Below are 23,497 nucleotides of genomic sequence, written 5' to 3'. Positions count from 1 at the left end.
GTGTGGGGATCTGGTGAATGTCTCCTGCCTGCCGCAGTGAGAGAATTACCCTCACTTCTCTCTATTTCTCCCGGGAGTGACGTCGTTAGGCAGTACTTAGTGGCGGAGTAGCGGTGGTTTTGCCTGGGGGCCTCGACTATGATCAGATCAGATGAGCCCCTCTGAATCCTGTTACACTCTGGCTTAGAGAAGACAGTGGAGAGAAGAAGAGGGAGTCAGAGTTCCATGTGGTAAGCTGACCAGATATGCACGCTTATTCTGGGAGAGAGAAAGAGAGGAACATTTGAAAGTCATGCAAAAACTATTGCATGTGTAGCTGTTATTTGGAGTGTGTGTGTGTGTGTGTGTGTGTCCTCTCTGTCTGTGTGTACTGTCTGTCTGTCTGTCTGTCTGTCTGTCTGTCTGTCTGTCTGTCTGTCTGTGCATCTGTCTGTCCTGTCTGTCTGTGCTTCTGTGTGTCCTGTCTATCTGTGTGTGTCCTGTCTGTCTGTCTGTCTGTCTGTCTGTCTGTCTGTCTGTCTGTCTGTCTGTCTGTCTGAGTGTTTATCTGTGTTTTTGTATTTGATATGTCGATAGGGATCCCTGTCTGTCTGTCTGTCTGTCTGTCTGTCTGTCTGTCTGTCTGTCTGTCTGTCTGTCTGTCTGTCTGTCTGTCTGTCTGAGTGTTTATCTGTGTTTTTGTATTTGATATGTGACGATAGGGATCCCCTGTCTGTCTGTCTGTCTGTCTGTCTGTCTGTCTGTCTGTCTGTCTGTCTGTCTGTCTGTCTGTCTGTCTGTCTGTCTGTCTGTCTGAGTGTTTTTGTATTTGATATGTGACGATAGGGATCCCCTGTCTGTCTGTCTGTCTGTCTGTCTGTCTGTCTGTCTGTCTGAGTGTTTTTGTATTTGATATGTGACGATAGGGATCCCCTGTCTGTCTGTCTGTCTGTCTGTATGTCTGTTTGTCTGTCTGAGTGTTTTTGTATTTGATATGTGACGATAGGGATCCCCTGTCTGTCTTTCTGTATGTCTGTCTGTCTGTCTGAGTGTTTTTGTATTTGATATGTGACGATAGGGATCCCCTGTCTCCATGTATTAAGGACCTGCTGCCATTAGGACTTTAGAGTTTAGCTGTTGTAATTGGCCCCTGTTGTAATTGGCCCCTGTTGTAATTGGCCCCTGTTGTAATTGGCCGCTGTTGTAATTGGCCGCTGTTGTTATTGGCCCCTGTTGTAATTGGCCCCTGTTGTAATTGGCCCCTGTTGTAATTGGCCCCTGTTGTAATTGGCCGCTGTTGTAATTGGCCGCTGTTGTTATTGGCCCCTGTTGTAATTGGCCCCTGTTGTAATTGGCCCCTGTTGTAATTGGCCGCTATTGTAATTGGCCGTTACGAATGGTTGAACTGGAGAAAGTCAAAAAAACTATTCAGGGACTATCAAATGCATTCCTTTTGGTAATGACATTTTTTGCTGTTTAAAAAAAAATATATATATATGATATGGTTGGTAGCTATACAGTAGTGTACTAACACATTTGGAAATTAATTTGGAACTGACGTTGCAAAAATCATCAGTCCTGTTTTTTTTCACCAAATTCTGCTTTAGAACATTTGATGCATTGATTAAATCAGTACGTCACCTGACTTGTCTGATAGTGAAATCCTTTAATTTTATTCACGCATTAATTTAATATAAATATAATGGTGCTTCAAGCCAAGGACTTGCGTTTAAAAGGACAGTGAGCTAGAAACCTAACACTAATTATTATAGATTCCGCACAACACACAAGAAGCCTGCAAGTGCCAGAGGAAGGAACTGAGCTCAAAGCCAAAGGGATCATCTCTCTCTGTGTGAAAACATTGGGATTGATTGGATACCCTGAAACGTGCTTCACTGAGTTGGATTGTAGTTGAAAGTGGTGCTGTACACAGAGGGGGCCAAGATGGCCCCTCGGGCAATCTGTTATTGTGTCAACTCCTTATTGTTTATTTTAACGTTGCAAAGGGAGTCTACGATAAATACTATGAACTGTCTCGATCACTGAAGTCTAGCGATGTCCTGAATTTATTGAGCAATTTGTGGTTAGCACACTTTCGAAAAGGTTAGAGCTGCCCTAAACATCATGACTGTCACTGATAATGACTGAGGAACTGGCATCATGTCCTATGATTGACAGCTTTAGAACGTACCGCTCCACTGGAGGGTCTCTGTTGGTCTCCTTGCATTGTATCAACTAAAAACAGAGGTGAATTTTAAAAGGAGGGACGAGTGCAGGTAGACGTGTTACAGTAAGTCATTAGCAACACGGAGACATTCAGAACGTGTCCCTAAGATAGGGGAGAGGTACGGTGGGGAATTCCGTTTCCTAACATCGTGTTTTCACAGGAAATCGCTCGCCCTTCCCGTCTTGGGGAGCGTTCAGCAGGACACAACCTTTTGGAACGTTCAGATAGGACTATGCTGTAGAATGTAGAATAAACATGCCTGACATGTATGCACATCAAAGCATCCCATTGGCTGTTTGTGGCACTTGTATCTGCAATGTTCGATAACGTTTGGCTACTGAATGTAGCCCTGTGTCCTAATAGTGTTGCTTTAAAGGTCCAATGCGGCCGTTTTTATCTCAATATCAAATCCTTTCTGGGTGACAATTAAGCACCTTACTGCTATTGTTTTCAAGTAAAATAGGCAAAAAGACACAAAAATAGCAGCTAGCACTGCGATTCAGAGCCTTAGACCACTGCGCCACTCAGGAGGCCTACACTGTCAAACTTTTGTTTAATTTCAGCCAGTGGTTCTGAAAGTAATCCCTGTTTTTGTTGTGTATTTACATTTACATTTAAGTCATTTAGCAGACGCTCTTATCCAGAGCGACTTACAAATTGGTGCATTCACCTTATGACATCCAGTAGAATAGTCACTTTACAATAGTGCATCTAAATCTTAAAGGGGGGGGGTGAGAAGGATTACTTATCCTATCCTAGGTATTGTACTAAGTCACGAATCCAATTCGTACTATATGTTAGGCATTTATTGAGGTTAAGATCCTGGAGTTCATCTTTAACTAATTTTCCACCTGGTGATGTCATCACACAGGCCAAAACTCCATCCCACCAAAACAGGCTGAAATTTCAGGTAGGTCTTTCCATACAGCTCTGACACTAAAAGGATATTATCACAAAAGAAAATCACACTTTTGGCTGCACTGGGCTTTTAAGAGTGTGCAGTGTCATCTCATTTCATGTGTGGTGCACCCTGGGAGAAGGCATACCCCGTTAGACAGAAACAGAAGTTGAGAGAAAGATATTAAGGAAGTTATTTATACAAAATACTTAATGTGGTGAGACACAGGACACAGATTTTACATTTCAATCAATGTGCTACAGTAATAAAAATAGATCCTTCCACACTCTGTGTGTGTGTGTGTGTGTCCAGGCTGGGTATGCTCTCCAAGCCTATTGTCATCCACAATGACTTCCTTCCCTCGATGAACGGATGCGATGGCCAAAACCCCACACCAGGAAGTGGATGGCCGTTTTGTTACCCAGCAGCCCACAGGATATTTTGGGGCTGCTCGATTTTCCACTTCCTGTTTTTCTTATTCCTTGTTGTTGTCCCACCCCCTAAATGTTTCTTATTATGATGATTGGATGATTTATTTTTCTGAATCATTTCCAGAATGTTTAAAATGATGGATCATACACTACTGTATGTTTCCTAAAGACTCACCCTGTCCAGATAAGTCACACTCCTTTCAGACTTAGTCTAATCATTCTGACTGGCTGACAAAAACTAAGGCACTCCCCTCCTATCTTTAATCACAACATGTATTTGCTTAAGTTACAACTCAACTCATCATTTAAACAAGACTCCAGTGTTATGATGTGTTTGTGTATCCCAGGAAGTTAGAGATTGGTATCTAGTTCTCCTTCCTTATTCTTCCTTCCTGGTTATTAGATAAGGAGAGAGGAGGCACTCAGTAAAGGAGGGAATCGGGATTAGAGGAGGGGAAGGTAGAAAGTATTACTAATAGTGAATGTGATGTCATAAAGCATTACTAATAGTGAATGTGATGTCATAAAGCATTACTAATAGTGAATGTAAAGTCATAAAGCATTATTCATAGTGCATGTGATGTCATAAAGCATTACTAATAGTGAATGTGATGTCATAAAGCATTACTAATAGTGAATGTGATGTCATAAAGCATTATTCATAGTGAATGTGATGTCATAAAGCATTACTAATAGTGAATGTGATGTCATAAAGCATTACTAATAGTGAATGTGATGTCATAAAGCATTATTCATAGTGCATGTGATGTCATAAAGCATTACTAATAGTGAATGTGATGTCATAAAGCATTATTAATAGTGAATGTGATGTCATAAAGCATTATTAATAGTGAATGTAATGTCAAAGTAATATAATTAGTCAATGTAATATAAAGTAACACAATTGTCAGGTTGAAGGTAAATCAGGAAGTAAATAATGTATATAACTTTTTCAGACATGAACACAATCATTGAGCTAACCCTCGGTCACTGCAGATGTGGCCAGAGCATTGAGCAATGTGACTTTAAACGTTACAGTTTGAGTTGGATTTATTATGGATCCCCATTAACTGCTGCCAAGGCATCACCTACTTTTCCTGGGGTCCAGCAAAAATAAACCAGTTATAATATTTTTTTAAACATTACAAGACATTCACAACAGATTTCACTACATTTGAAGTGTGTGCCCTCAGGCCCCTACTCTACTAAAACATAGCCACAACATTGTGTATAGTGCGTATGTTATTGTGTGTTTGTATGCATGTGTCTGTACCTCTGTGTGTGTGTGTCTCTTCACAGTCCCTGCTGTTCCATAAGCTGTTTTTGTATCTGTTTTTTAAAATCTGATTCTACTATTTGCATCAGTTACTTGATGTGGAATAGAGTACCATGTAGTCATGGCTCTATGTAGTACTGTGGAATAGAGTTCCATGTAGTCATGGCTCTATGTAGTACTGTGGAATAGAGTACCATGTAGTCATGGCTCTATGTAGTACTGTGGAATAGAGTTCCATGTAGTCATGGCTCTATGTAGTACTGTGGAATAGAGTACCATGTAGTCATGGCTCTATGTAGTACTGTGGAATTAGAGTACCATGTAGTCATGGCTCTATGTAGTACTGTGGAATAGAGTACCATGTAGTCATGGCTCTATGTAGTACTGTGGAATAGAGTACCATGTAGTCATGGCTCTATGTAGTACTGTGGAATAGAGTACCATGTAGTCATGGCTCTATGTAGTACTGTGGAATAGAGTACCATGTAGTCATGGCTCTATGTAGTACTGTGGAATTAGAGTACCATGTAGTCATGGCTCTATGTAGTACTGTGGAATAGAGTACCTTGTAGTCATGGCTCTATGTAGTACTGTGGAATTAGAGTACCATGTAGTCATGGCTCTATGTAGTACTGTGGAATAGAGTTCCATGTAGTCATGGCTCTATGTAGTACTGTGGAATAGAGTACCATGTAGTCATGGCTCTATGTAGTACTGTGGAATAGAGTACCATGTAGTCATGGCTCTATGTAGTACTGTGGAATAGAGTTCCATGTAGTCATGGCTCTATGTAGTACTGTGGAATAGAGTACCATGTAGTCATGGCTCTATGTAGTACTGTGGAATAGAGTACCATGTAGTCATGGCTCTATGTAGTACTGTGGAATAGAGTACCATGTAGTCATGGCTCTATGTAGTACTGTGGAATAGAGTACCATGTAGTCATGGCTCTATGTAGTACTGTGGAATAGAGTACCATGTAGTCATGGCTCTATGTAGTACTGTGGAATAGAGTACCATGTAGTCATGGCTCTATGTAGTACTGTGGAATAGAGTTCCATGTAGTCATGGCTCTATGTAGTACTGTGGAATAGAGTACCATGTAGTCATGGCTCTATGTAGTACTGTGGAATAGAGTACCATGTAGTCATGGCTCTATGTAGTACTGTGGAATAGAGTTCCATGTAGTCATGGCTCTATGTAGTACTGTGGAATAGAGTACCATGTAGTCATGGCTCTATGTAGTACTGTGGAATAGAGTACCATGTAGTCATGGCTCTATGTAGTACTGTGGAATAGAGTTCCATGTAGTCATGGCTCTATGTAGTACTGTGGAATAGAGTACCATGTAGTCATGGCTCTATGTAGTACTGTGGAATAGAGTACCATGTAGTCATGGCTCTATGTAGTACTGTGGAATTAGAGTACCATGTAGTCATGGCTCTATGTAGTACTGTGGAATAGAGTACCATGTAGTCATGGCTCTATGTAGTACTGTGGAATTAGAGTACCATGTAGTCATGGCTCTATGTAGTACTGTGGAATAGAGTACCATGTAGTCATGGCTCTATGTAGTACTGTGGAATTAGAGTACCATGTAGTCATGGCTCTATGTAGTACTGTGGAATAGAGTTCCCTATAGTCATGGCTCTATGTAGTACTGTGGAATAGAGTACCATGTAGTCATGGCTCTATGTAGTACTGTGGAATAGAGTACCATGTAGTCATGGCTCTATGTAGTACTGTGGAATAGAGTTCCATGTAGTCATGGCTCTATGTAGTACTGTGGAATAGAGTACCATGTAGTCATGGCTCTATGTAGTACTGTGGAATAGAGTTCCATGTAGTCATGGCTCTATGTAGTACTGTGGAATAGAGTACCATGTAGTCATGGCTCTATGTAGTACTGTGGAATAGAGTACCATGTAGTCATGGCTCTATGTAGTACTGTGGAATAGAGTTCCATGTAGTCATGGCTCTATGTAGTACTGTGGAATAGAGTACCATGTAGTCATGGCTCTATGTAGTACTGTGGAATAGAGTACCATGTAGTCATGGCTCTATGTAGTACTGTGGAATTAGAGTACCATGTAGTCATGGCTCTATGTAGTACTGTGGAATAGAGTACCATGTAGTCATGGCTCTATGTAGTACTGTGGAATTAGAGTACCATGTAGTCATGGCTCTATGTAGTACTGTGGAATAGAGTTCCCTATAGTCATGGCTCTATGTAGTACTGTGGAATAGAGTACCATGTAGTCATGGCTCTATGTAGTACTGTGGAATAGAGTACCATGTAGTCATGGCTCTATGTAGTACTGTGGAATAGAGTTCCATGTCGTCATGGCTCTATGTCGTACTGTGGAATAGAGTACCATGTAGTCATGGCTCTATGTAGTACTGTGGAATAGAGTTCCATGTAGTCATGGCTCTATGTAGTACTGTGGAATAGAGTACAATGTAGTCATGGCTCTATGTAGTACTGTGGAATAGAGTACCATGTAGTCATGGCTCTATGTAGTACTGTGGAATAGAGTACCATGTAGTCATGGCTCTATGTAGTACTGTGGAATAGAGTACCATGTAGTCATGGCTCTATGTAGTACTGTGGAATAGAGTTCCATGTAGTCATGGCTCTATGTAGTACCGTGCGCCTCCCATAGTCTGTTCTGGACTTGGGGACTGTGAAGAGACCTCTGGTGGCATGTCTTGTGGGGTATGCATGGGTGTCCGAGCTGTGTGCCAGTAGTTCAAACTACTGGCAAACTGCTCGGTGCATTCAACATGTGCATTCAACATTCACCTCTCACAAATAAAAGTGGTGATGAAGTCATTCTCTCCTCCACTTTTAGCCAGGAGAGATTAACATGCATATTATTAATGTTAGCTCTCTGTGTACATCAAAGGAGCAGCTATGCTGTCAACTGCAATTTTCCTAAGTCCCTCTTTGTGGCACCTGACCACACAACTGAACAGTAGTCAAGGTGCAACAAAACTAGGGCCTTTAAGACCTGCCTTGCTGATAGTGTTGTTAAGAACGCAGAGTAAAGATTTGATCAATACATGTTGGTTGATTTCATTCCTGTGCTGTTTGTAACCCTGATAGGCTGATTGTTAACCCTGATAGGCTGATTGTTAACCCTGATAGGCTGATTGTTGATAGGCTGATTGTTAACCCTGATAGGCTGATATTACTTCAACAGTATTTAACATGAGATCCTCTCTAAGCTTTACAGGAATGTGGTTCTGAATATAAACAGCCACATCTCGACCTTTGGCATTTCTGTCTTTTCTATAGTTCTTATAACCATGTATTGCTATCACTGCATCACGACTCAGGCTATGACCCAGATACAGACACAGGAAGCAGACTGTACAGTTGTCAGATAATTTATTGTAAACACGGGGCAGGCAAAGGGCAGTTCGAATACAGGCAGGGGTTTGTAATTAGGTCAGAGTCAGACAGGTACAGGATGGCAGGCAGGCTCGGGGTCAGTGCAGGCAGAGGTTTGAAATTAGGTCAGAGTCAGGCAGGCACAGGATGGCAGGCAGGCAGGCTCGGGGTCAGGGCAGGCAGAGGTTCATAATTAGGTCAGAGTCAGACAGGTACAGGACCGCAGGCAGGCTCGGGGTCAGGACAGGCAGAGGTTCGTAATTAGGTCAGAGTCAGACAGGTACAGGACAACAGGCAGGCTCGGGGTCAGGGCAGGCAGAGGTTCGTAATTAGGTCAGAGTCAGACAGGTACAGGACAGCAGGCAGGCTCGGGGTCAGGGCAGGCAGAGGTTCGTAATTAGGTCAGAGTCAGACAGGTACAGGACAGCAGGCAGGCTCGGGGTCAGGGCAGGCAGAGGTTCGTAATTAGGTCAGAGTCAGACAGGTACAGGACAACAGGCAGGCTTGGGGTCAGGACAGGCAGGCTCAGTGTCAGGGCAGGCAGAATAGTCAGAACCAGGAAAACTAGCAAATAGAACGTGATTTTTTTTAAAGGAAGCCTGAAAAGCACGTTGGTAAAACCTGACCAGACAAGATGGCTGGCAACAGACAAACAGAGAACACAGGTATAAATACACAGGATAGTGGGAAGATGGGCAACACCTGGATGGGTTACACCTGGAGGGGGGTGGAGACAAGCACAAGGACAGGTGAAACAAATCGGGGTGTGACAGCATCATCAAAGGTTTTATCAAAGTGAGTTTCAGAGATTGTCAGAATATGAATGTCATCTGTTACTAGGAAATTATTGATTTCATGAACCTTGTTTCTTAAGCTACATATGTTAATGTGAGTTATTTTTAAACCCTTTTCTGGGATTCTTGATAGTTTAACTTGCTTTACTGGGAAGCTTAGCAGAGGTAGACATGCTTGGGTTATTTATGTTAGTGCAGGGTGAGCTGCACACAGTGGACTTCCTACTAGGACACACCACCTCAGTGCTAACAGTATAAATGGTTCATAGGCATATGATTGCTGCATACAATAGCTGTAGGGTCAGCAGAGCCATTCAGGGTAGTAAGAGGGACATAAATTAGGTTACTTACATTGTCTTCCAACGCCCCTGGGATAATGTACATTTGCTTAAGCATTATGCCAACGCAGCGACACAATGGTAGGGATTAGCTGAGCTGGGCTTGGGTCATTGATAAGTCATTGTGTCAACACAGCCTTACAATGCTGTGAAAGGACCCAGGAAACCAAATGATTTGGGTGGATCACATCCTCTTAATAGTGCCATCATTGTTTCCAGAAGGTATCAAAAGGGTCAATAAATAATACACCCACAGAGCTGCCATAGTCTGATAGCCAGTTATGGAGGGATAAAAGCCTGCTGAACCATTCAATGCCACCATTTAGGGAAGGCAGAGGGACAGATATTATGGGGCGTTTGGGTCACTACTTGTCACCAACAATCAGTTCTTTAAAATCCATCTTCAGCTGTTCTGAGCTGCCTTTCATAATGCTATTTGACCCCACATGAACCATGACAGTATCATTCCCTGACACAGCCTCGGGAAGCAACCTGATGATGTCCTGAACTTTGACCCCACATGAACCATGACAGTATCATTCCCTGACACACAGGAAGGAAGCAACCTGGTGATATCCTGAACTTTTGCCCCTGGAAAACACAAAGTCTTTTCCCCAGGTTTAGATATATGCCTCAACATCGAACCTATCACAATAGCCCGGAATGATCCAGCATCTGCCGTGTCTCAAAGCAGACTGTGAGGCCAGAGCCAAAGAACTCACCTGAGAAGAGGGCTGTGTGCAGGCCTCAACAGCCAAAGGGACAGAGCTCTGATCCAGAGAGCACGGCCCAGGGGAAGGGGGCCGCGGTGGGCCAGGCTGTGCCCAGGCAGTTGATTGACTAGGACAGGGAGAAGTAGCTGGAGGGGCATCCACAGCCATGGAGGGAACACCCAAAGAGAGCGTTGAATGAGTTCAGCTCTTGGTAGCCTGGCTCGGTTGTTGGTATCCAAGTACTAAAGCGTGCGGGGTTGAAAGTTGAATGGAGAAAGTTGAACGAGAAAAAAACTAAGATGTTCGTGTTAAATGTGTTAAATGCAGAGTTTTGGTTAAATGGTTATTAAAAGTAATAAATGAACAGTTTGGCAGGTAGCCAAGTCGCAACAAACAGCAACACGACAATGTTATGAAGAGAATATTTCAGAAACGTTACAATAGTGTGTTTACTTTGGTCTCCTCAATAAACCTGCACTTTCGAAAAGCGCATTTCCCTGCACGGAGAAAAATACACTCAACAAAAAATATAAAACGCAACATGTAAAGTGTTGGTCCCATGTTTTCATGAGCCGAAATAAAAGACTCCCAGACCTTTTCCATACGCACAAAAAGATTATTCGCTCAAATTGTGTGCAGAAATGTGTTTCCATCCCTTTTATCCACCGCCGTGTTTGAAATTGTTGCATGTTGTGTTAATATGTTTGTTCAGTGTACATGAATACATATAAAATGTACAACAGTTGATCTGTCCCAAACCAGTTAGCTTAGTCCCAGTTATATGATCTGAAGCAAGTCTTCTCAAGGTGCAGACAGGAACATTGTTTTTTTTTTGTGCAGATTTGATTGAACTAACTAGCCCTGGTTGAAGAGTCTGAACCCTGCGCTCACTATTGTTGTGAGGTGAAACAATACCCCTTCAGTTCAACATCTAGTTTGATTTACATTTAATTGAGTTGTCCGCTAAAAATAATTCAACATGAAAATCAACAAATAATTTAACCATCACATTGGATTTAAAATATTTTTTAAATGACATATTTACCAAATTCCTTTACATTGAGACTTTTTTAAAAATCCAATCAGTTTTCCACAATGTCATCACATTGCATTTTTCTGTTAAATGATGTGGAAAAACATTGATTCAATCAGTTTGTGATTATGGGGTAGTGAGTGCAGCAGTCCTTAGAAAACCACCCAGAAGGCCCCAAAGCAGATGCCCTGGCCTCCTGGCTCTGAGGGCATAGTGCCAGCTGTCGGACCATCACACAAAGGGCTCACTGGGATCTGAGCCAGGGGTTTCAAGCACCTGCCAACACAATACACAGCCAAGCCAGGGGGTGCCAAGCACCTGCCAACACAATACAAAGCCAAGCCAACGGGTGCCAAGCGCCTGCCAACACAATACACAACCAAGCCAGGGGGTGCCAAGCACCTGCCAACACAATACACAGCCAAGCCACACGGGTGCCAAGCACCTGCCAACACAATACACAACCAAGGGGGTGCCAAGCATCTGCCAACACAATACACAGCCAAGCCAACGGGTGCCAAGCACCTGCCAACACAACACAAGGGGGTGCCAAGCACACACCAAGCCAACGGGTGGTGCCAACACCACAGCACTAGGGGTGCCAAGCGCCTGCCAACACAATACACAACCAAGCCAGGGGGTGCCAAGCACCTGCCAACACAATACACAGTCAAGCCAGGGGGTGCCAAGCCAGGGGGTGCCAAGCATCTGCCAATACGATACACAGCCAAGCTAGGGGGTGCCAAGCACCTGCCAACACAATACACAGCCAAGCTAGGGGGTGCCAAGCACCTGCCAACACAATACACAGCCAAGCCAGGGGGTGCCAAGCCAGGGGGTGCCAAGCATCTGCCAATACGATACACAGCCAAGCCAGGGGGTGCCAAGCCAGGGGGTGCCAAGCCAGGGGGTGCCAAGCCAGGGGGTGCCAAGCCAGGGGGAAAGGAGGGAGCACATATTGTTACACTATATTCACATGGCAAATAGAATGATCAATGTCGGTCTTGGGGGGCAGAATCCCTTCTGGTTTACATCCTCTCCTTCTAATAAGGGACTGATTCAGACCTGGGACACCAGACGAGTGCAATTAACTACCAGGTAGAAACAAAACAGTTTTTCAACCCTTCAGAAACGTAATTGAACAGCCCTTGCTTGGAACAAGCACCCCCAGGAGAGGGCATATTTTGGGCAGACAGGATGGATAACTGTCATAATGACAGTCATCCATAATGACAGTCATCCATTATGATAGTCATCCATAATGATAGTCAGCCAAAATGACAGTCAGCCAAAATGACAGTCATCCATAATGACAGTCATCCATAATGACAGTCAGCCAAAATGACAGTCATCCATAATGACAGTCATCCATAATGACAGTCAGCCAAAATGACAGTCATCCAAAATGACAGTCATCCATAATGACAGTCATCCAAAATGACAGTCATCCAAAATGACAGTCATCCATAATGACAGTCATCCATAATGACAGTCATCCAAAATGACAGTCATCCATAATGACAGTCATCCATAATGACAGTCAGCCATAATGACAGTCATCCATAATGACAGTCATCCATAATGACAGTCATCCATAATGACAGTCAGCCATAATGACAGTCATCCATAATGACAGTCATCCAAAATGACAGTCATCCATAATGACAGTCATCCATAATGACAGTCATCCATAATGACAGTCAGCCAAAATGACAGTCATCCATAATGACAGTCAGCCATAATGACAGTCATCCATAATGACAGTCATCCATAATGACAGTCATCCATAATGACAGTCATCCAAAATGACAGTCATCCAAAATGACAGTCATCCATAATGACAGTCAGCCATAATGACAGTCATCCATAATGACAGTCAGCCATAATGACAGTCAGCCAAAATGACAGTCATCCATAATGACAGTCAGCCATAATGACAGTCAGCCATAATGACAGTCAGCCAAAATGACAGTCAGCCATAATGACAGTCATCCATAATGACAGTCAGCCATAATGACAGTCAGCCAAAATGACAGTCAGCCATAATGACAGTCATCCATAATGACAGTCAGCCATAATGACAGTCAGCCAAAATGACAGTCAGCCAAAATAGCGTTCCACATGACAATTTTTTGTTTGTTTGTTGTTGGTTCAAATCAAAAGGGCTGCAGTCAATTGCATTCGTATATAACAACATAGGGGACATATGTGGTCCTCTGTGGCGCAGTTGATAAAGGAAGGCACTTGCTACTCCAGGGTTGTGGGTTCGATTCCCGCTGGGGCCACCCTTATGGAAAATGTAAGCGAGCATCATTGTCAGTTGCTTTCAAATAAAAGTGTCAGCTAATTGGCACATCATCCTTGAAATAATCACACGTAGTTTCTATCTAACAACTGTGTGTCTAATGAGAGAAAAAGCAGCAGAAATTATGTTGTACTCTTGTCCGATTAAGCAGTTTGGATTGGAGTTGACTAGCAGGCCGAAGCATTCGACCCCTCCTATAGTCAATGATCATCCAGCACCACTTAATGTGTGTGTGTGTGGCAGGGCTCTAATGCCCTGATATGAGATTTCCACAGAGAACGACTGCAGTGTAATAACATTCTGCATGCTCCATCCAGCAGGTCTCCCACACAGACACACACCAAGATTATTATAGTGTTTATATTATACATGTATTTTGAATTCAGTTTAGTTTCAGTTAGTTTTTCAGACCTGACTCGCTATTTTTTGTTTAGTTGAAGTTGTATACAGATTTTTCTATTTTATTTTAATATTATTTAAGGCTATATTCAATCCGTATTGCTCGAGATCCGCTTTATTGGCAATTAAAAGCGGAGACTGCGTTCACGGTAAACACTGCATATGTCGGCTCAATCGGTAATTACCTTTATATTTTAATGCGGATCTTCCACGATACTTCGGCGACACGGATTGAATCCAGCCCCTTAGTTTTAGTTTTAGGCCACTTTCCCATATCCCCTTATGATCCAGATACTGGAGCGTTTGGTAGTGGGTCCAAGATCCATGAGTAGTGGGTCTAAGATCCAGGACCAATTTACCAGGTACTGTGACTCGGCAGCGCGAGTCGCGTGGAACTTTTGTGCCCGTTGTAAACAATCTCACGAACGTCATGTAGAATGTGCGTCTTGCTAATCGCACCCTGAAACTGTTTTGTGAAAGCAAAACGTATTCTGTTGAATTGTCACAAACACTCCAGGAACTAAACCAGGGTAGTGAATTTCATGTGTATAAATGCCCTTAGTTTTAGTGTTTAGGTTAAAGAAAACATGCGTGGGACGCTAGGAGGCTTTTGGGTTGTATATTGATTTGATTCCCACCGGGGGACCAGTATGAAGACGTATGCACTCACAACTGTACGTCGTTCTGGATAAGAGTGTCTGCTAAATTACTCAAATATAAATGTAAAATGTAATATGTTTTGTGGATGTCACTTTTTGCAACAGGGGGTTAGGAATACATAAGGAGATGGGTCAGGCCGTAGGTTAGCCCTTATTATGACTCTATGCAAGTTGACGTTTATTGTCACGAGTCTTGTCACGAGAACTGATCGATTTCCCCTTAGATAGGCCAGCTGCAAAGTTAAAACTGGCTAAATTGTACAAATAAAAAAAAGAAGGGAAAAAAAGCTTTTTGTTCCTAATTTAAGGTTAGGGTTAGGCATTAGGGTTAGCAGTGTGATTAAGGTTTGGTTGAAAATCAGATTCACTCTGCAGAGCTGCCACCAGAACAAGACCCATGATGAAAAACTCTAACTTGCTCATTCCACATCCCTTTGATTAAAACTATTCATCATGGCCTCTATGGTACCTTCCATCTTCCTGTAGTTCATCATGTCCTCTGTGGTACCTTCCATCTTCCTGTAGTTCATCATGTCCTCTATGGTACCTTCCATCTTCCCGTAGTTCATCATGTCCTCTATGGTACCTTCCATCTTCCTGTAGTTCATCATGTCCTCTGTGGTACCTTCCATCTTCCTGTAGTTCATCATGTCCTCTATGGTACCTTCCATCTTCCTGTAGTTCATCATGTCCTCTATGGTACCTTCCATCTTCCTGTAGTTCATCATGTCCTCTATGGTACCTTCCATCTTCCTGTAGTTCATCATGTCCTCTGTGGTACCTTCCATCTTCCTGTAGTTCATCATGTCCTCTATGGTACCTTCCATCTTCCTGTAGTTCATCATGTCCTCTATGGTACCTTCCATCTTCCTGTAGTTCATCATGTCCTATATAGTACCTTCCATCTTCCTGTAGTTCATCATGTCCTGTATAGTACCTTCCATCTTCCTGTAGTTCATCATGTCCTCTATGGTACCTTCCATCTTCCTGTAGTTCATCATGTCCTCTATGGTACCTTCCATCTTCCTGTAGTTCATCATGTCCTGTATAGTACCTTCCATCTTCCTGTAGTTCATCATGTCCTATATAGTACCTTCCATCTTCATGTAGTTCATCATGTCCTATATAGTACCTTCCATCTTCCTGTAGTTCATCATGTCCTGTATAGTACGTTCCATCTTCCTGTAGTTCATCATGTCCTGTATAGTACCTTCCATCTTCCTGTAGTTCATCTGAAACTAGTGTTAATTTTATAGCAGATGGTAGTTGTTTGTCATTAATCATAATGCAGTCTTATTAATTAATGGATTATCAGACACTCAAAAATAAAGGCATATACACACAACTAATACACTCAGTGTGCATAGCTAAACTCACAACAATGGAATATCACATACACTCAGTGTGCATAGCTAAACTCACGGCAATGGAAAATCACATACACGCAGTGTGCATAGCTAAACTCACGACAATGGAAAATTACATACACTCAGTGTGCATAGCTAAACTCATGACAATGGAAAATCACATACACTCAGTGTGCATAGCTAAACTCACGACAATAGAAAATTACATACACTCAGTGTGCATAGCTAAACTCACGACAATGGAAAATCACATACACTCAGTGTGCATAGCTAAACTCACGACAATGGAAAATCACATACACTCAGTGTGCATAGCTAAACTCATGACAATGGAATATCACATACACTCAGTGTGCATAGCTAAACTCACAACAATGGAATATCACATACACTCAGTGTGCATAGCTAAAATCACAACAATGGAATATCACATACACTCAGTGTGCATAGCTAAACTCACGACAATGGAAAATCCCATACATCAGTGTGCATAGCTAAACTCACGACAATGGAAAATCACATACACTCAGTGTGCATAGCTAAACTCACAACAATGGAAAATCACATACACTCAGTGTGCATAGCTAAACTCACAACAATGTAATATCACATACACTCAGTGTGCATAGCTAAACTCACGACAATGGAAAATCACACACACTCAGTGTGCATAGCTAAACTCATGACAATGGAAAATCACATACACTCAGTGTGCATAGCTAAACTCACGACAATGGAAAATCACACACACTCAGTGTGCATAGCTAAACTCATGACAATGGAAAATCACACACACTCAGTGTGCATAGCTAAACTCACGGCAATGGAAAATCACATACACGCAGTGTGCATAGCTAAACTCACGACAATGGAAAATCACATACACTCAGTGTGCATAGCTAAACTCACGACAATGGAATATTACATACACTCAGTGTGCATAGCTAAACTCACGACAATGGAAAATCACATACGCTCAGTGTGCATAGCTAAACTCACGACAATGGAAAATCACATACGCTCAGTGTGCATAGCTAAACTCACGACAATGGAAAATCACATACGCTCAGTGTGCATAGCTAAACTCACGACTATGGAAAATCACATACGCTCAGTGTGCATAGCTAAACTCACGACAATGGAATATCACATACCCTCAGTGTGCATAGCTAAACTCACGCCAATGGAATATCACATACACTCAGTGTGCATAGCTAAACTCACGACTATGGAAAATCACATACACTCAGTGTGCATAGCTAAACTCACGACTATGGAAAATCCCATACACTCAGTGTGCATAGCTAAACTCACGGAAAATCACACATGTATTTGAAAAACCATTTAGACATCATTGTAAAACATCCTGATGATGTAAAAATGTTTCTTTAAGGTCAATAATTATGCCTAATGAATATGCGCTGCATGTGAAGTTTTCATCTCCTAATAGACAAATGAATTGGCAAATTAGTTAGGATTTACCAGCTAATTGATGTATTGTAGGTTTTCCATCAGATGCATAAATCGATTTATCTAAAAATGTAGATCTCATTGTATTTTATTACGGACAGCTGGAGTTTCATATTTTGAGCTGCTCGTTGCCTTAGTAACCTCTTGTTTGTTTCATTTGTGAATGAGTATGTTAAAGGGATAGTTCACTCAAAACCATATATATTTTTTAATAAATCCGCTGTTAATACAATCCCAAAAAAGTGTGTCAGCAGTGAAGTTTTCAAAGTATAAGTCGACTCATGTCAGATTATACCATTATTGAAGACTTCAGTTTTTAACTCATTCCCTCAAAGCTGGCCAGATGTTGTAATGAAGATTCTACCTCAGAGCTGGCCAGACGTTGTCATGCAGATGCTACCTCATAGCTGGCTAGATGTTGTCATGCAGATGCTACCTCAGAGCTGGCCAGATGTTGTCATGCAGATTGTACCTCAGAGCTGGCTAGATATTGTCATGCAGATTCTACCTCAGAGCTGGCTAGATGTTGTCATGCAGATTCTACCTCAGAGCTGGCCAGACGTTGTCATGCAGATGCTAACTCAGAGTTGGCCAGATGTCATGGGTTCTTTCCAAACAAACTGGATCCTAGCCTTCTAAAGGATAAAAAATATACCTAGTGTACGTACCCCTATTACCAGGTTCTCTCTCTCTGTCCTCTCTATAGGCTATCTTCCATCAACCCCCCTGCCCATTCCCCTCCAGGAAAAAGGAGTCAGTTGCAGATTGGAGGAAAACACAAGACTGTGAAAGAAAACAAGAAAACGTCAAAAGACTCGTCTTGAAGGAGGGAGAGAAACACAAACTGGGCGAGAGGAGGGGCTGCCTCAGCCATGGGCAAACAGAACAGCAAGCTACGGCCGGAGGTGCTGAATGACCTGCGCGAGAACACAGAGTTCACTGACCACGAGCTCCAGGAGTGGTACAGAGGCTTCCTAAAAGACTGCCCCACGGGCCACCTGACTGTGGATGAGTTCAAGAAGATCTATGCCAACTTCTTCCCGTACGGGGACGCCTCCAAATTTTCCGAGCACGTCTTCCGCACGTTCGACACCAACGCAGACGGGACGATAGACTTCCGGGAGTTCATCATCGCGCTGAGCGTAACGTCACGAGGCAAGCTGGAGCAGAAGCTCAAGTGGGCCTTCAGCATGTACGACCTGGATGGGAACGGATACATCAGCCGCGCGGAGATGCTGGAGATCGTACAGGTTAGTCTCAATCCCCTATCTTCCACCGGTGGATTGTAACATCCGGTCGTGATTGGGAGTCCCATAGGGCTGCGCACAATTGGCCCACCATCGTCCGGGTTTGGTCTGGGGTAGGCCGCCGTTGTAAATACGAATTTAAAATTCGTTATAAAATCAACACAAGGACCAATGGATTATAGAAATGAGTAAAGTTTGTGGAAGCTAATAGACTGAAGTGTCAAAACACAGCATCTATCACATAGTAAGTAGACAGTAATCAGTGTATCCCTCATTTATCCACCTTGAAGCTAGAATCTACAGTTGCTACATACATTTTTGGAATTACAGTGCATTCGGAAAGTACTCAGACCTCATCTTTTCCACATTTTGTTACGTTACAGCCTTATTCGAAAATTAATTAAATAATGTTTTCCCCTTCATCAATCCACACACAATATCCCATAATGACAAAGCAAAAACAGATTTTTAGACGTTTTTTCTAATGTGTAAAATTAAAAAAATGCAAATATCACATTTATATTAGTATTCAGACCTTTTACTCAGTACTTTGCTGAAGCACCTTTGACAGCGATTACAGCCTCGAGTCTTCTTAGGGATGCTTGGCACACCTGTATTTGGGGTGTTCCTCTCATTCTTCTCTGCAGATCCTCTCAAGCTCTGTCAGGTTGGATGGGGAGTGTAGCTGGATAGCTATTTTCAGGTCTCTCCAGAGATGTTCGATTGGTTTCAAATCCAGGCTCTGGCTGGGCCACTCAAGGACATTCACAGACCTGTCCCGAAGCCACTCCTGTGTTGACTTGACTGTGTGCTTAGGGTCATTGTCCTGTTGGAAGGTGAACCTTCGCCCCAGTCTGAGGTCGTCAGAGCTCTGGAGCAGGTTTTCATCAAGGATCTCTGTACTTTGCTCCGTTCATCTTTCCCTCCATCCTGACTATCATGTAAAACATCCCCACAGTGTGATGCTTCCACCACCGTGCTTCACCATAGGGTTGGTGGCAAGTTTCCTCCAGATGTGACGCTTGGCATTTAGGCCAAAGTTCTGTCTTGGTTTTATCCGACCAGAGAATGTTGTTTCTCATGGTCTGAGAGTCCTTTAGGTGCCTTTGACCAACTCTAAGTGGGCTGAGGAGTGGCTTCTGTCTGGCCACTCGAACATAAAGGCCTGATTGGTGGAGTGGTGCACAGATGGTTTTCCTTCTGAGAGATTTTCCCATCTCCATAGAGGAACTTGGGAGCTCTGTCAGAGTAGTACCATTGGGTTCTTGGTCACCTCCCCGATCAAGGCCCTTCTCCTCCGATTGCTCAGTTTGGTTGGGCAGCCAGCTGAAGGAAGAGTCTTAGTGGTTCCAATCTTCTTCTATTTAAGAATGATGGAGGCCACTGTGTTCTTGGGGAACTTAAATGCTGCAGAAATGTTTTGGCACCCTTCCCAAGATCTCTGCCTGTCTCGGAGCTCTACGGACAATTCCTTCGACCTCATGGCTTAGTTTTTGCTCTGCACTGTCAACTGTGGGACCTTATATAGACAGTGGTTTGCCTATCCAAATCATGTCCAATCAATTGAATTCCCCACAGGTTGACTCCAATCAAGTTGTAGAAACATCTCAAGGATGATCAATGGAAACAGGATGCACCTGAGCACAATTTCGATTCTCATAACAAAGGGTCAGAATACTTACGTCAAGAAGGTATTTCTGTTTTTTGTTTGTAATAAATGTGATACAAATTCTAAACAACATGTGTGTAGATTGATGAGGGAAATATTTAATACATTTTAGAATAAGGCTGTAAAGTAACAATGTGGGGGAAATGATGTGGTCTGAATACTTCCTGAATGCACTGTAGCTACTACGAACCTCTTAGTGTAACTGTTAAGGTGTTGGCTTGACAGACGCTGGATCAGGGGTTGAGTCCCAGTCGGGGCTTCCCCCAGAATTCACTACATTGGTTTCAGAAGTCGGATGGTTCCCTAGAAGCCAGCCAAGAGACGTGTATACATGTACACGTGAGGGAGTTGGTATAGTAAGTGGGGACACACTCTCCTGAAGGAAGGGGGTAGTGTTGCAACCATAGATCCATTTCCTGTAGTCTAGTGGCCTCATGGGTGGAATGCTATTGTTCTTTTTCAGAATTAATAAACATTTTTAAAAACATAACCCACTGAAAATCCAGTGTTTCACTATCAAACAGTTTTGTTATATTTCAGTCTTCTGTGATGTGTAAAAAGTGCAATATTGGGATGCAAACTCAAAAGGTAATATTTTAATATTTAAACTCCATATCTGTATTGGTACAGGTGTGTTCTTGTTTTTAAGGCCATAACCATGTGTGTGAGGTGTATTCATTTGTTTCAAAGTGGATTTGTTTTAAGACTACCTAGAAACACTCTGTGTGATCCTGATTTAGCCCACCACAATAAAAAGGTTAAGCCAACATCTAGCGAGCTCGTCAAGAGGTCATATGGTGCAAAATGCATCATACTGTGAAACTTTCTGTATTTTGAAAGTTCTAAATCTTGACAACTTGATCACTGACATGTAAAACAGTTTGGGACTGAATCAATAGAGGACTAATGAAACAAATACCAAAATAGTTATTTTGTGGATTTTACCTTTAACTAAACCCACATTTTTTTCTACAACTTCTGAGCCTGTTGGAGAGGATCAGCAACATGAGGTGTACTGTACAGTCGTGGCCAAACGTTTTAAGAATGATACAAATATTAATTTTCACAAACTGCTGCCTCAGTTTGTATGATGGCAATTTGCATATACTCCAGAATGTTATGAAGAGTGATCAGATGAATTGCAATTAATTGCCCAAGTCCCTCTTTGCCATGCAAATGAACTGAATCCCCCCAAAAACATTTCCACTGCATTTCAGCCCTGCCACAAAAGGACCAGCTGACATCATGTCAGTGATTCTCTCGTTAACACAGGTGTGAGTGTTGACGAGGACAAGGCTGGAGATCACTCTGTCATGCTGATTGAGTTCGAATAACAGACTGGAAGCTTGAAAAGGAGGATGGTGCTTGGAATCATTGTTCTTCCTTTGTCAACCATAGTTACCTGCAAGTAAACAAGTGCCATCATCATTGCTTTGCACAAAAAGGGCTTCACAGGCAAGGATATTGCTGCCAGTAAGATTGCACCTAAATCAACCATTTATCGGATCATCAAGAACTTCAAGGAGAGCGGTTCAATTGTTGTGAAGAAGGCTTCAGGGCGCCCAAGAAAGTCCAGCAAGTGCCAGGACCATCTCCTAAAGTTGATTCAGCTGTGGGGTACCACCAGTACAGAGCTTGCTCAGGAATGGCAGCAGGCAGGTATGAGTGCATCTGCAAGACTTTTGGAGGATGGCCTGGTGTCAAGAAGGGCAGCAAAAAAGCCACATCTCTCCAGGAAAAACATCAGGGACAGACTGATATTCTGCAAAAAATATAGGGAATGGACTGCTGAGGACTGGGGTAAAGTCATTTTCTCTGATGAATCCCCTTTCCGATTGTTTGGGGAATACGGAAAAAAGCTTGTCCGGAGAAGACAAGGTGAGTGCTACCATCAGTCCTGTGTCATGACAACAGTACAGCATCCTGAGACCATTCATGTGTGGGGTTGCTTCTCAGCCAACGGAGTGGGTTCACTCACAATTTTGCCGAAGACACAACCATGAATAAAGAATGGTACCAACACATCCTTCGAGAGCAACTTCTCCCAACCATCCAGGAACAGTTTGGTGATGAACAATGCTTTTTCCAGCATGATGGAGCACCTTACCATAAGGCAAAAGTGATAACTAAGTGGCTCAGGGGAACAAAACATCGATATTTTGGGTCCATGGCCAGGAAACTCCCCAGACCTTAATCCCATTGAGAACTTGTGGTCAATCCTCAAGAGGCGAGTGGACAAACAAAAACCCACAAATTCTGACAAACTCCAAGCATTGATTATGCAAAAATGGGCTGCCATCAGTCAGGATGTGGCCCAGAAGTTAATTGACAGCATGCCAGAGGTCTTGAAAAAGAAGGGTCAACACTGAAAAATATTGACTCTTTACATCAACTTCATGTAATTGTCAATAAAAGCCTTTCACACTTATGAAATGCTTGTAATTATACTTCAGTATTCCATAGTAACATCTGACAAAAATATCTAAAGATACTGAAGCAGCAAACTTTGTGGAAATTAATATTGGTATCATTCTCAAAACTTTTGGCCACGACTGTAGGATCACTGATCTACAAATAGTGTTCCCTGTGAAATATATATATATATATATATTTTTAAATTAAGATTAGCAGAGCTACGCCTCACCCGGTTTAGGCAATCCCCCCACCAAATACACAGGCACAACCAGACCTGGATTGATTGGAGAAAGCTTGTGTCAATTACAGAACATTTCCTAGAATCTTCTCCCTGCAGCAACAGTAGTGGATAATGCTACAAACACCGGTAAAAGCACAGTGCCTCAAAAAGCGCATCATTAACCACGGCTCCAACTCATGAGCTTGTCGTACCCCAACTGTCATACCCCATCAGAACCCAAAATAGAATGTTTTACTACAATGTTTATAAACAATATAAGATGTAAACAAACACTGTATAGCTTATAAAACATGGTTAAAACTATAGCTTTCAGTCAGTCTTGGCATCCATAGCTCTATATGAATTTTAGGGGTTATATGTATACATTCCTCAGCTTTTTAACAAAACAGAGGCGGGGTGCCTGCATTGTTATTGTTTCAATTAAGGATTCTAGCTTTAAGTATCTACTCCTATGGTCCTCTCTCTATTCATCAATGTGTCATCTCCCTAGGCCATCTACAAAATGGTGTCCTCGGTCATGAAGATGCCAGAAGACGAGTCCACACCTGAGAAGAGGACAGACAAGATCTTCAGACAGATGGACTCAAACAACGATGGTGAGGAGCCCAGCATGGGATTCGTCCCAAATGGTACCCTATTCCA

The 23,497-nt window shown here is 42.6% G+C and overlaps 1 protein-coding gene across 2 annotated transcripts in view; it reads left to right on the top strand.

The window, feature by feature from the left end:
• The window catches only part of LOC118362220 (hippocalcin-like protein 1), a 26,867-nt gene continuing 3,370 nt past the window's right edge, over window positions 1-23,497 (top strand). For both annotated transcript variants that reach the window (XM_052485809.1, XM_052485810.1), the window contains exons 1-3: window positions 1-230; window positions 17,990-18,533; window positions 23,346-23,451. In XM_052485809.1, coding sequence (XP_052341769.1) covers window positions 18,156-18,533; window positions 23,346-23,451 — 484 coding nt within the window. In that variant the 5' untranslated portion in view covers window positions 1-230; window positions 17,990-18,155. The remainder of the gene's footprint in view (window positions 231-17,989; window positions 18,534-23,345; window positions 23,452-23,497) is intronic.

Source organism: Oncorhynchus keta, chromosome 29 (assembly GCF_023373465.1).
Source record: "Oncorhynchus keta strain PuntledgeMale-10-30-2019 chromosome 29, Oket_V2, whole genome shotgun sequence".
Taxonomy (NCBI): Eukaryota; Metazoa; Chordata; class Actinopteri; order Salmoniformes; family Salmonidae; genus Oncorhynchus; species Oncorhynchus keta.
The sequence above is the reverse complement of the archived record's forward strand: the minus strand, read 5'-3'. Positions and strand labels throughout refer to the sequence as shown.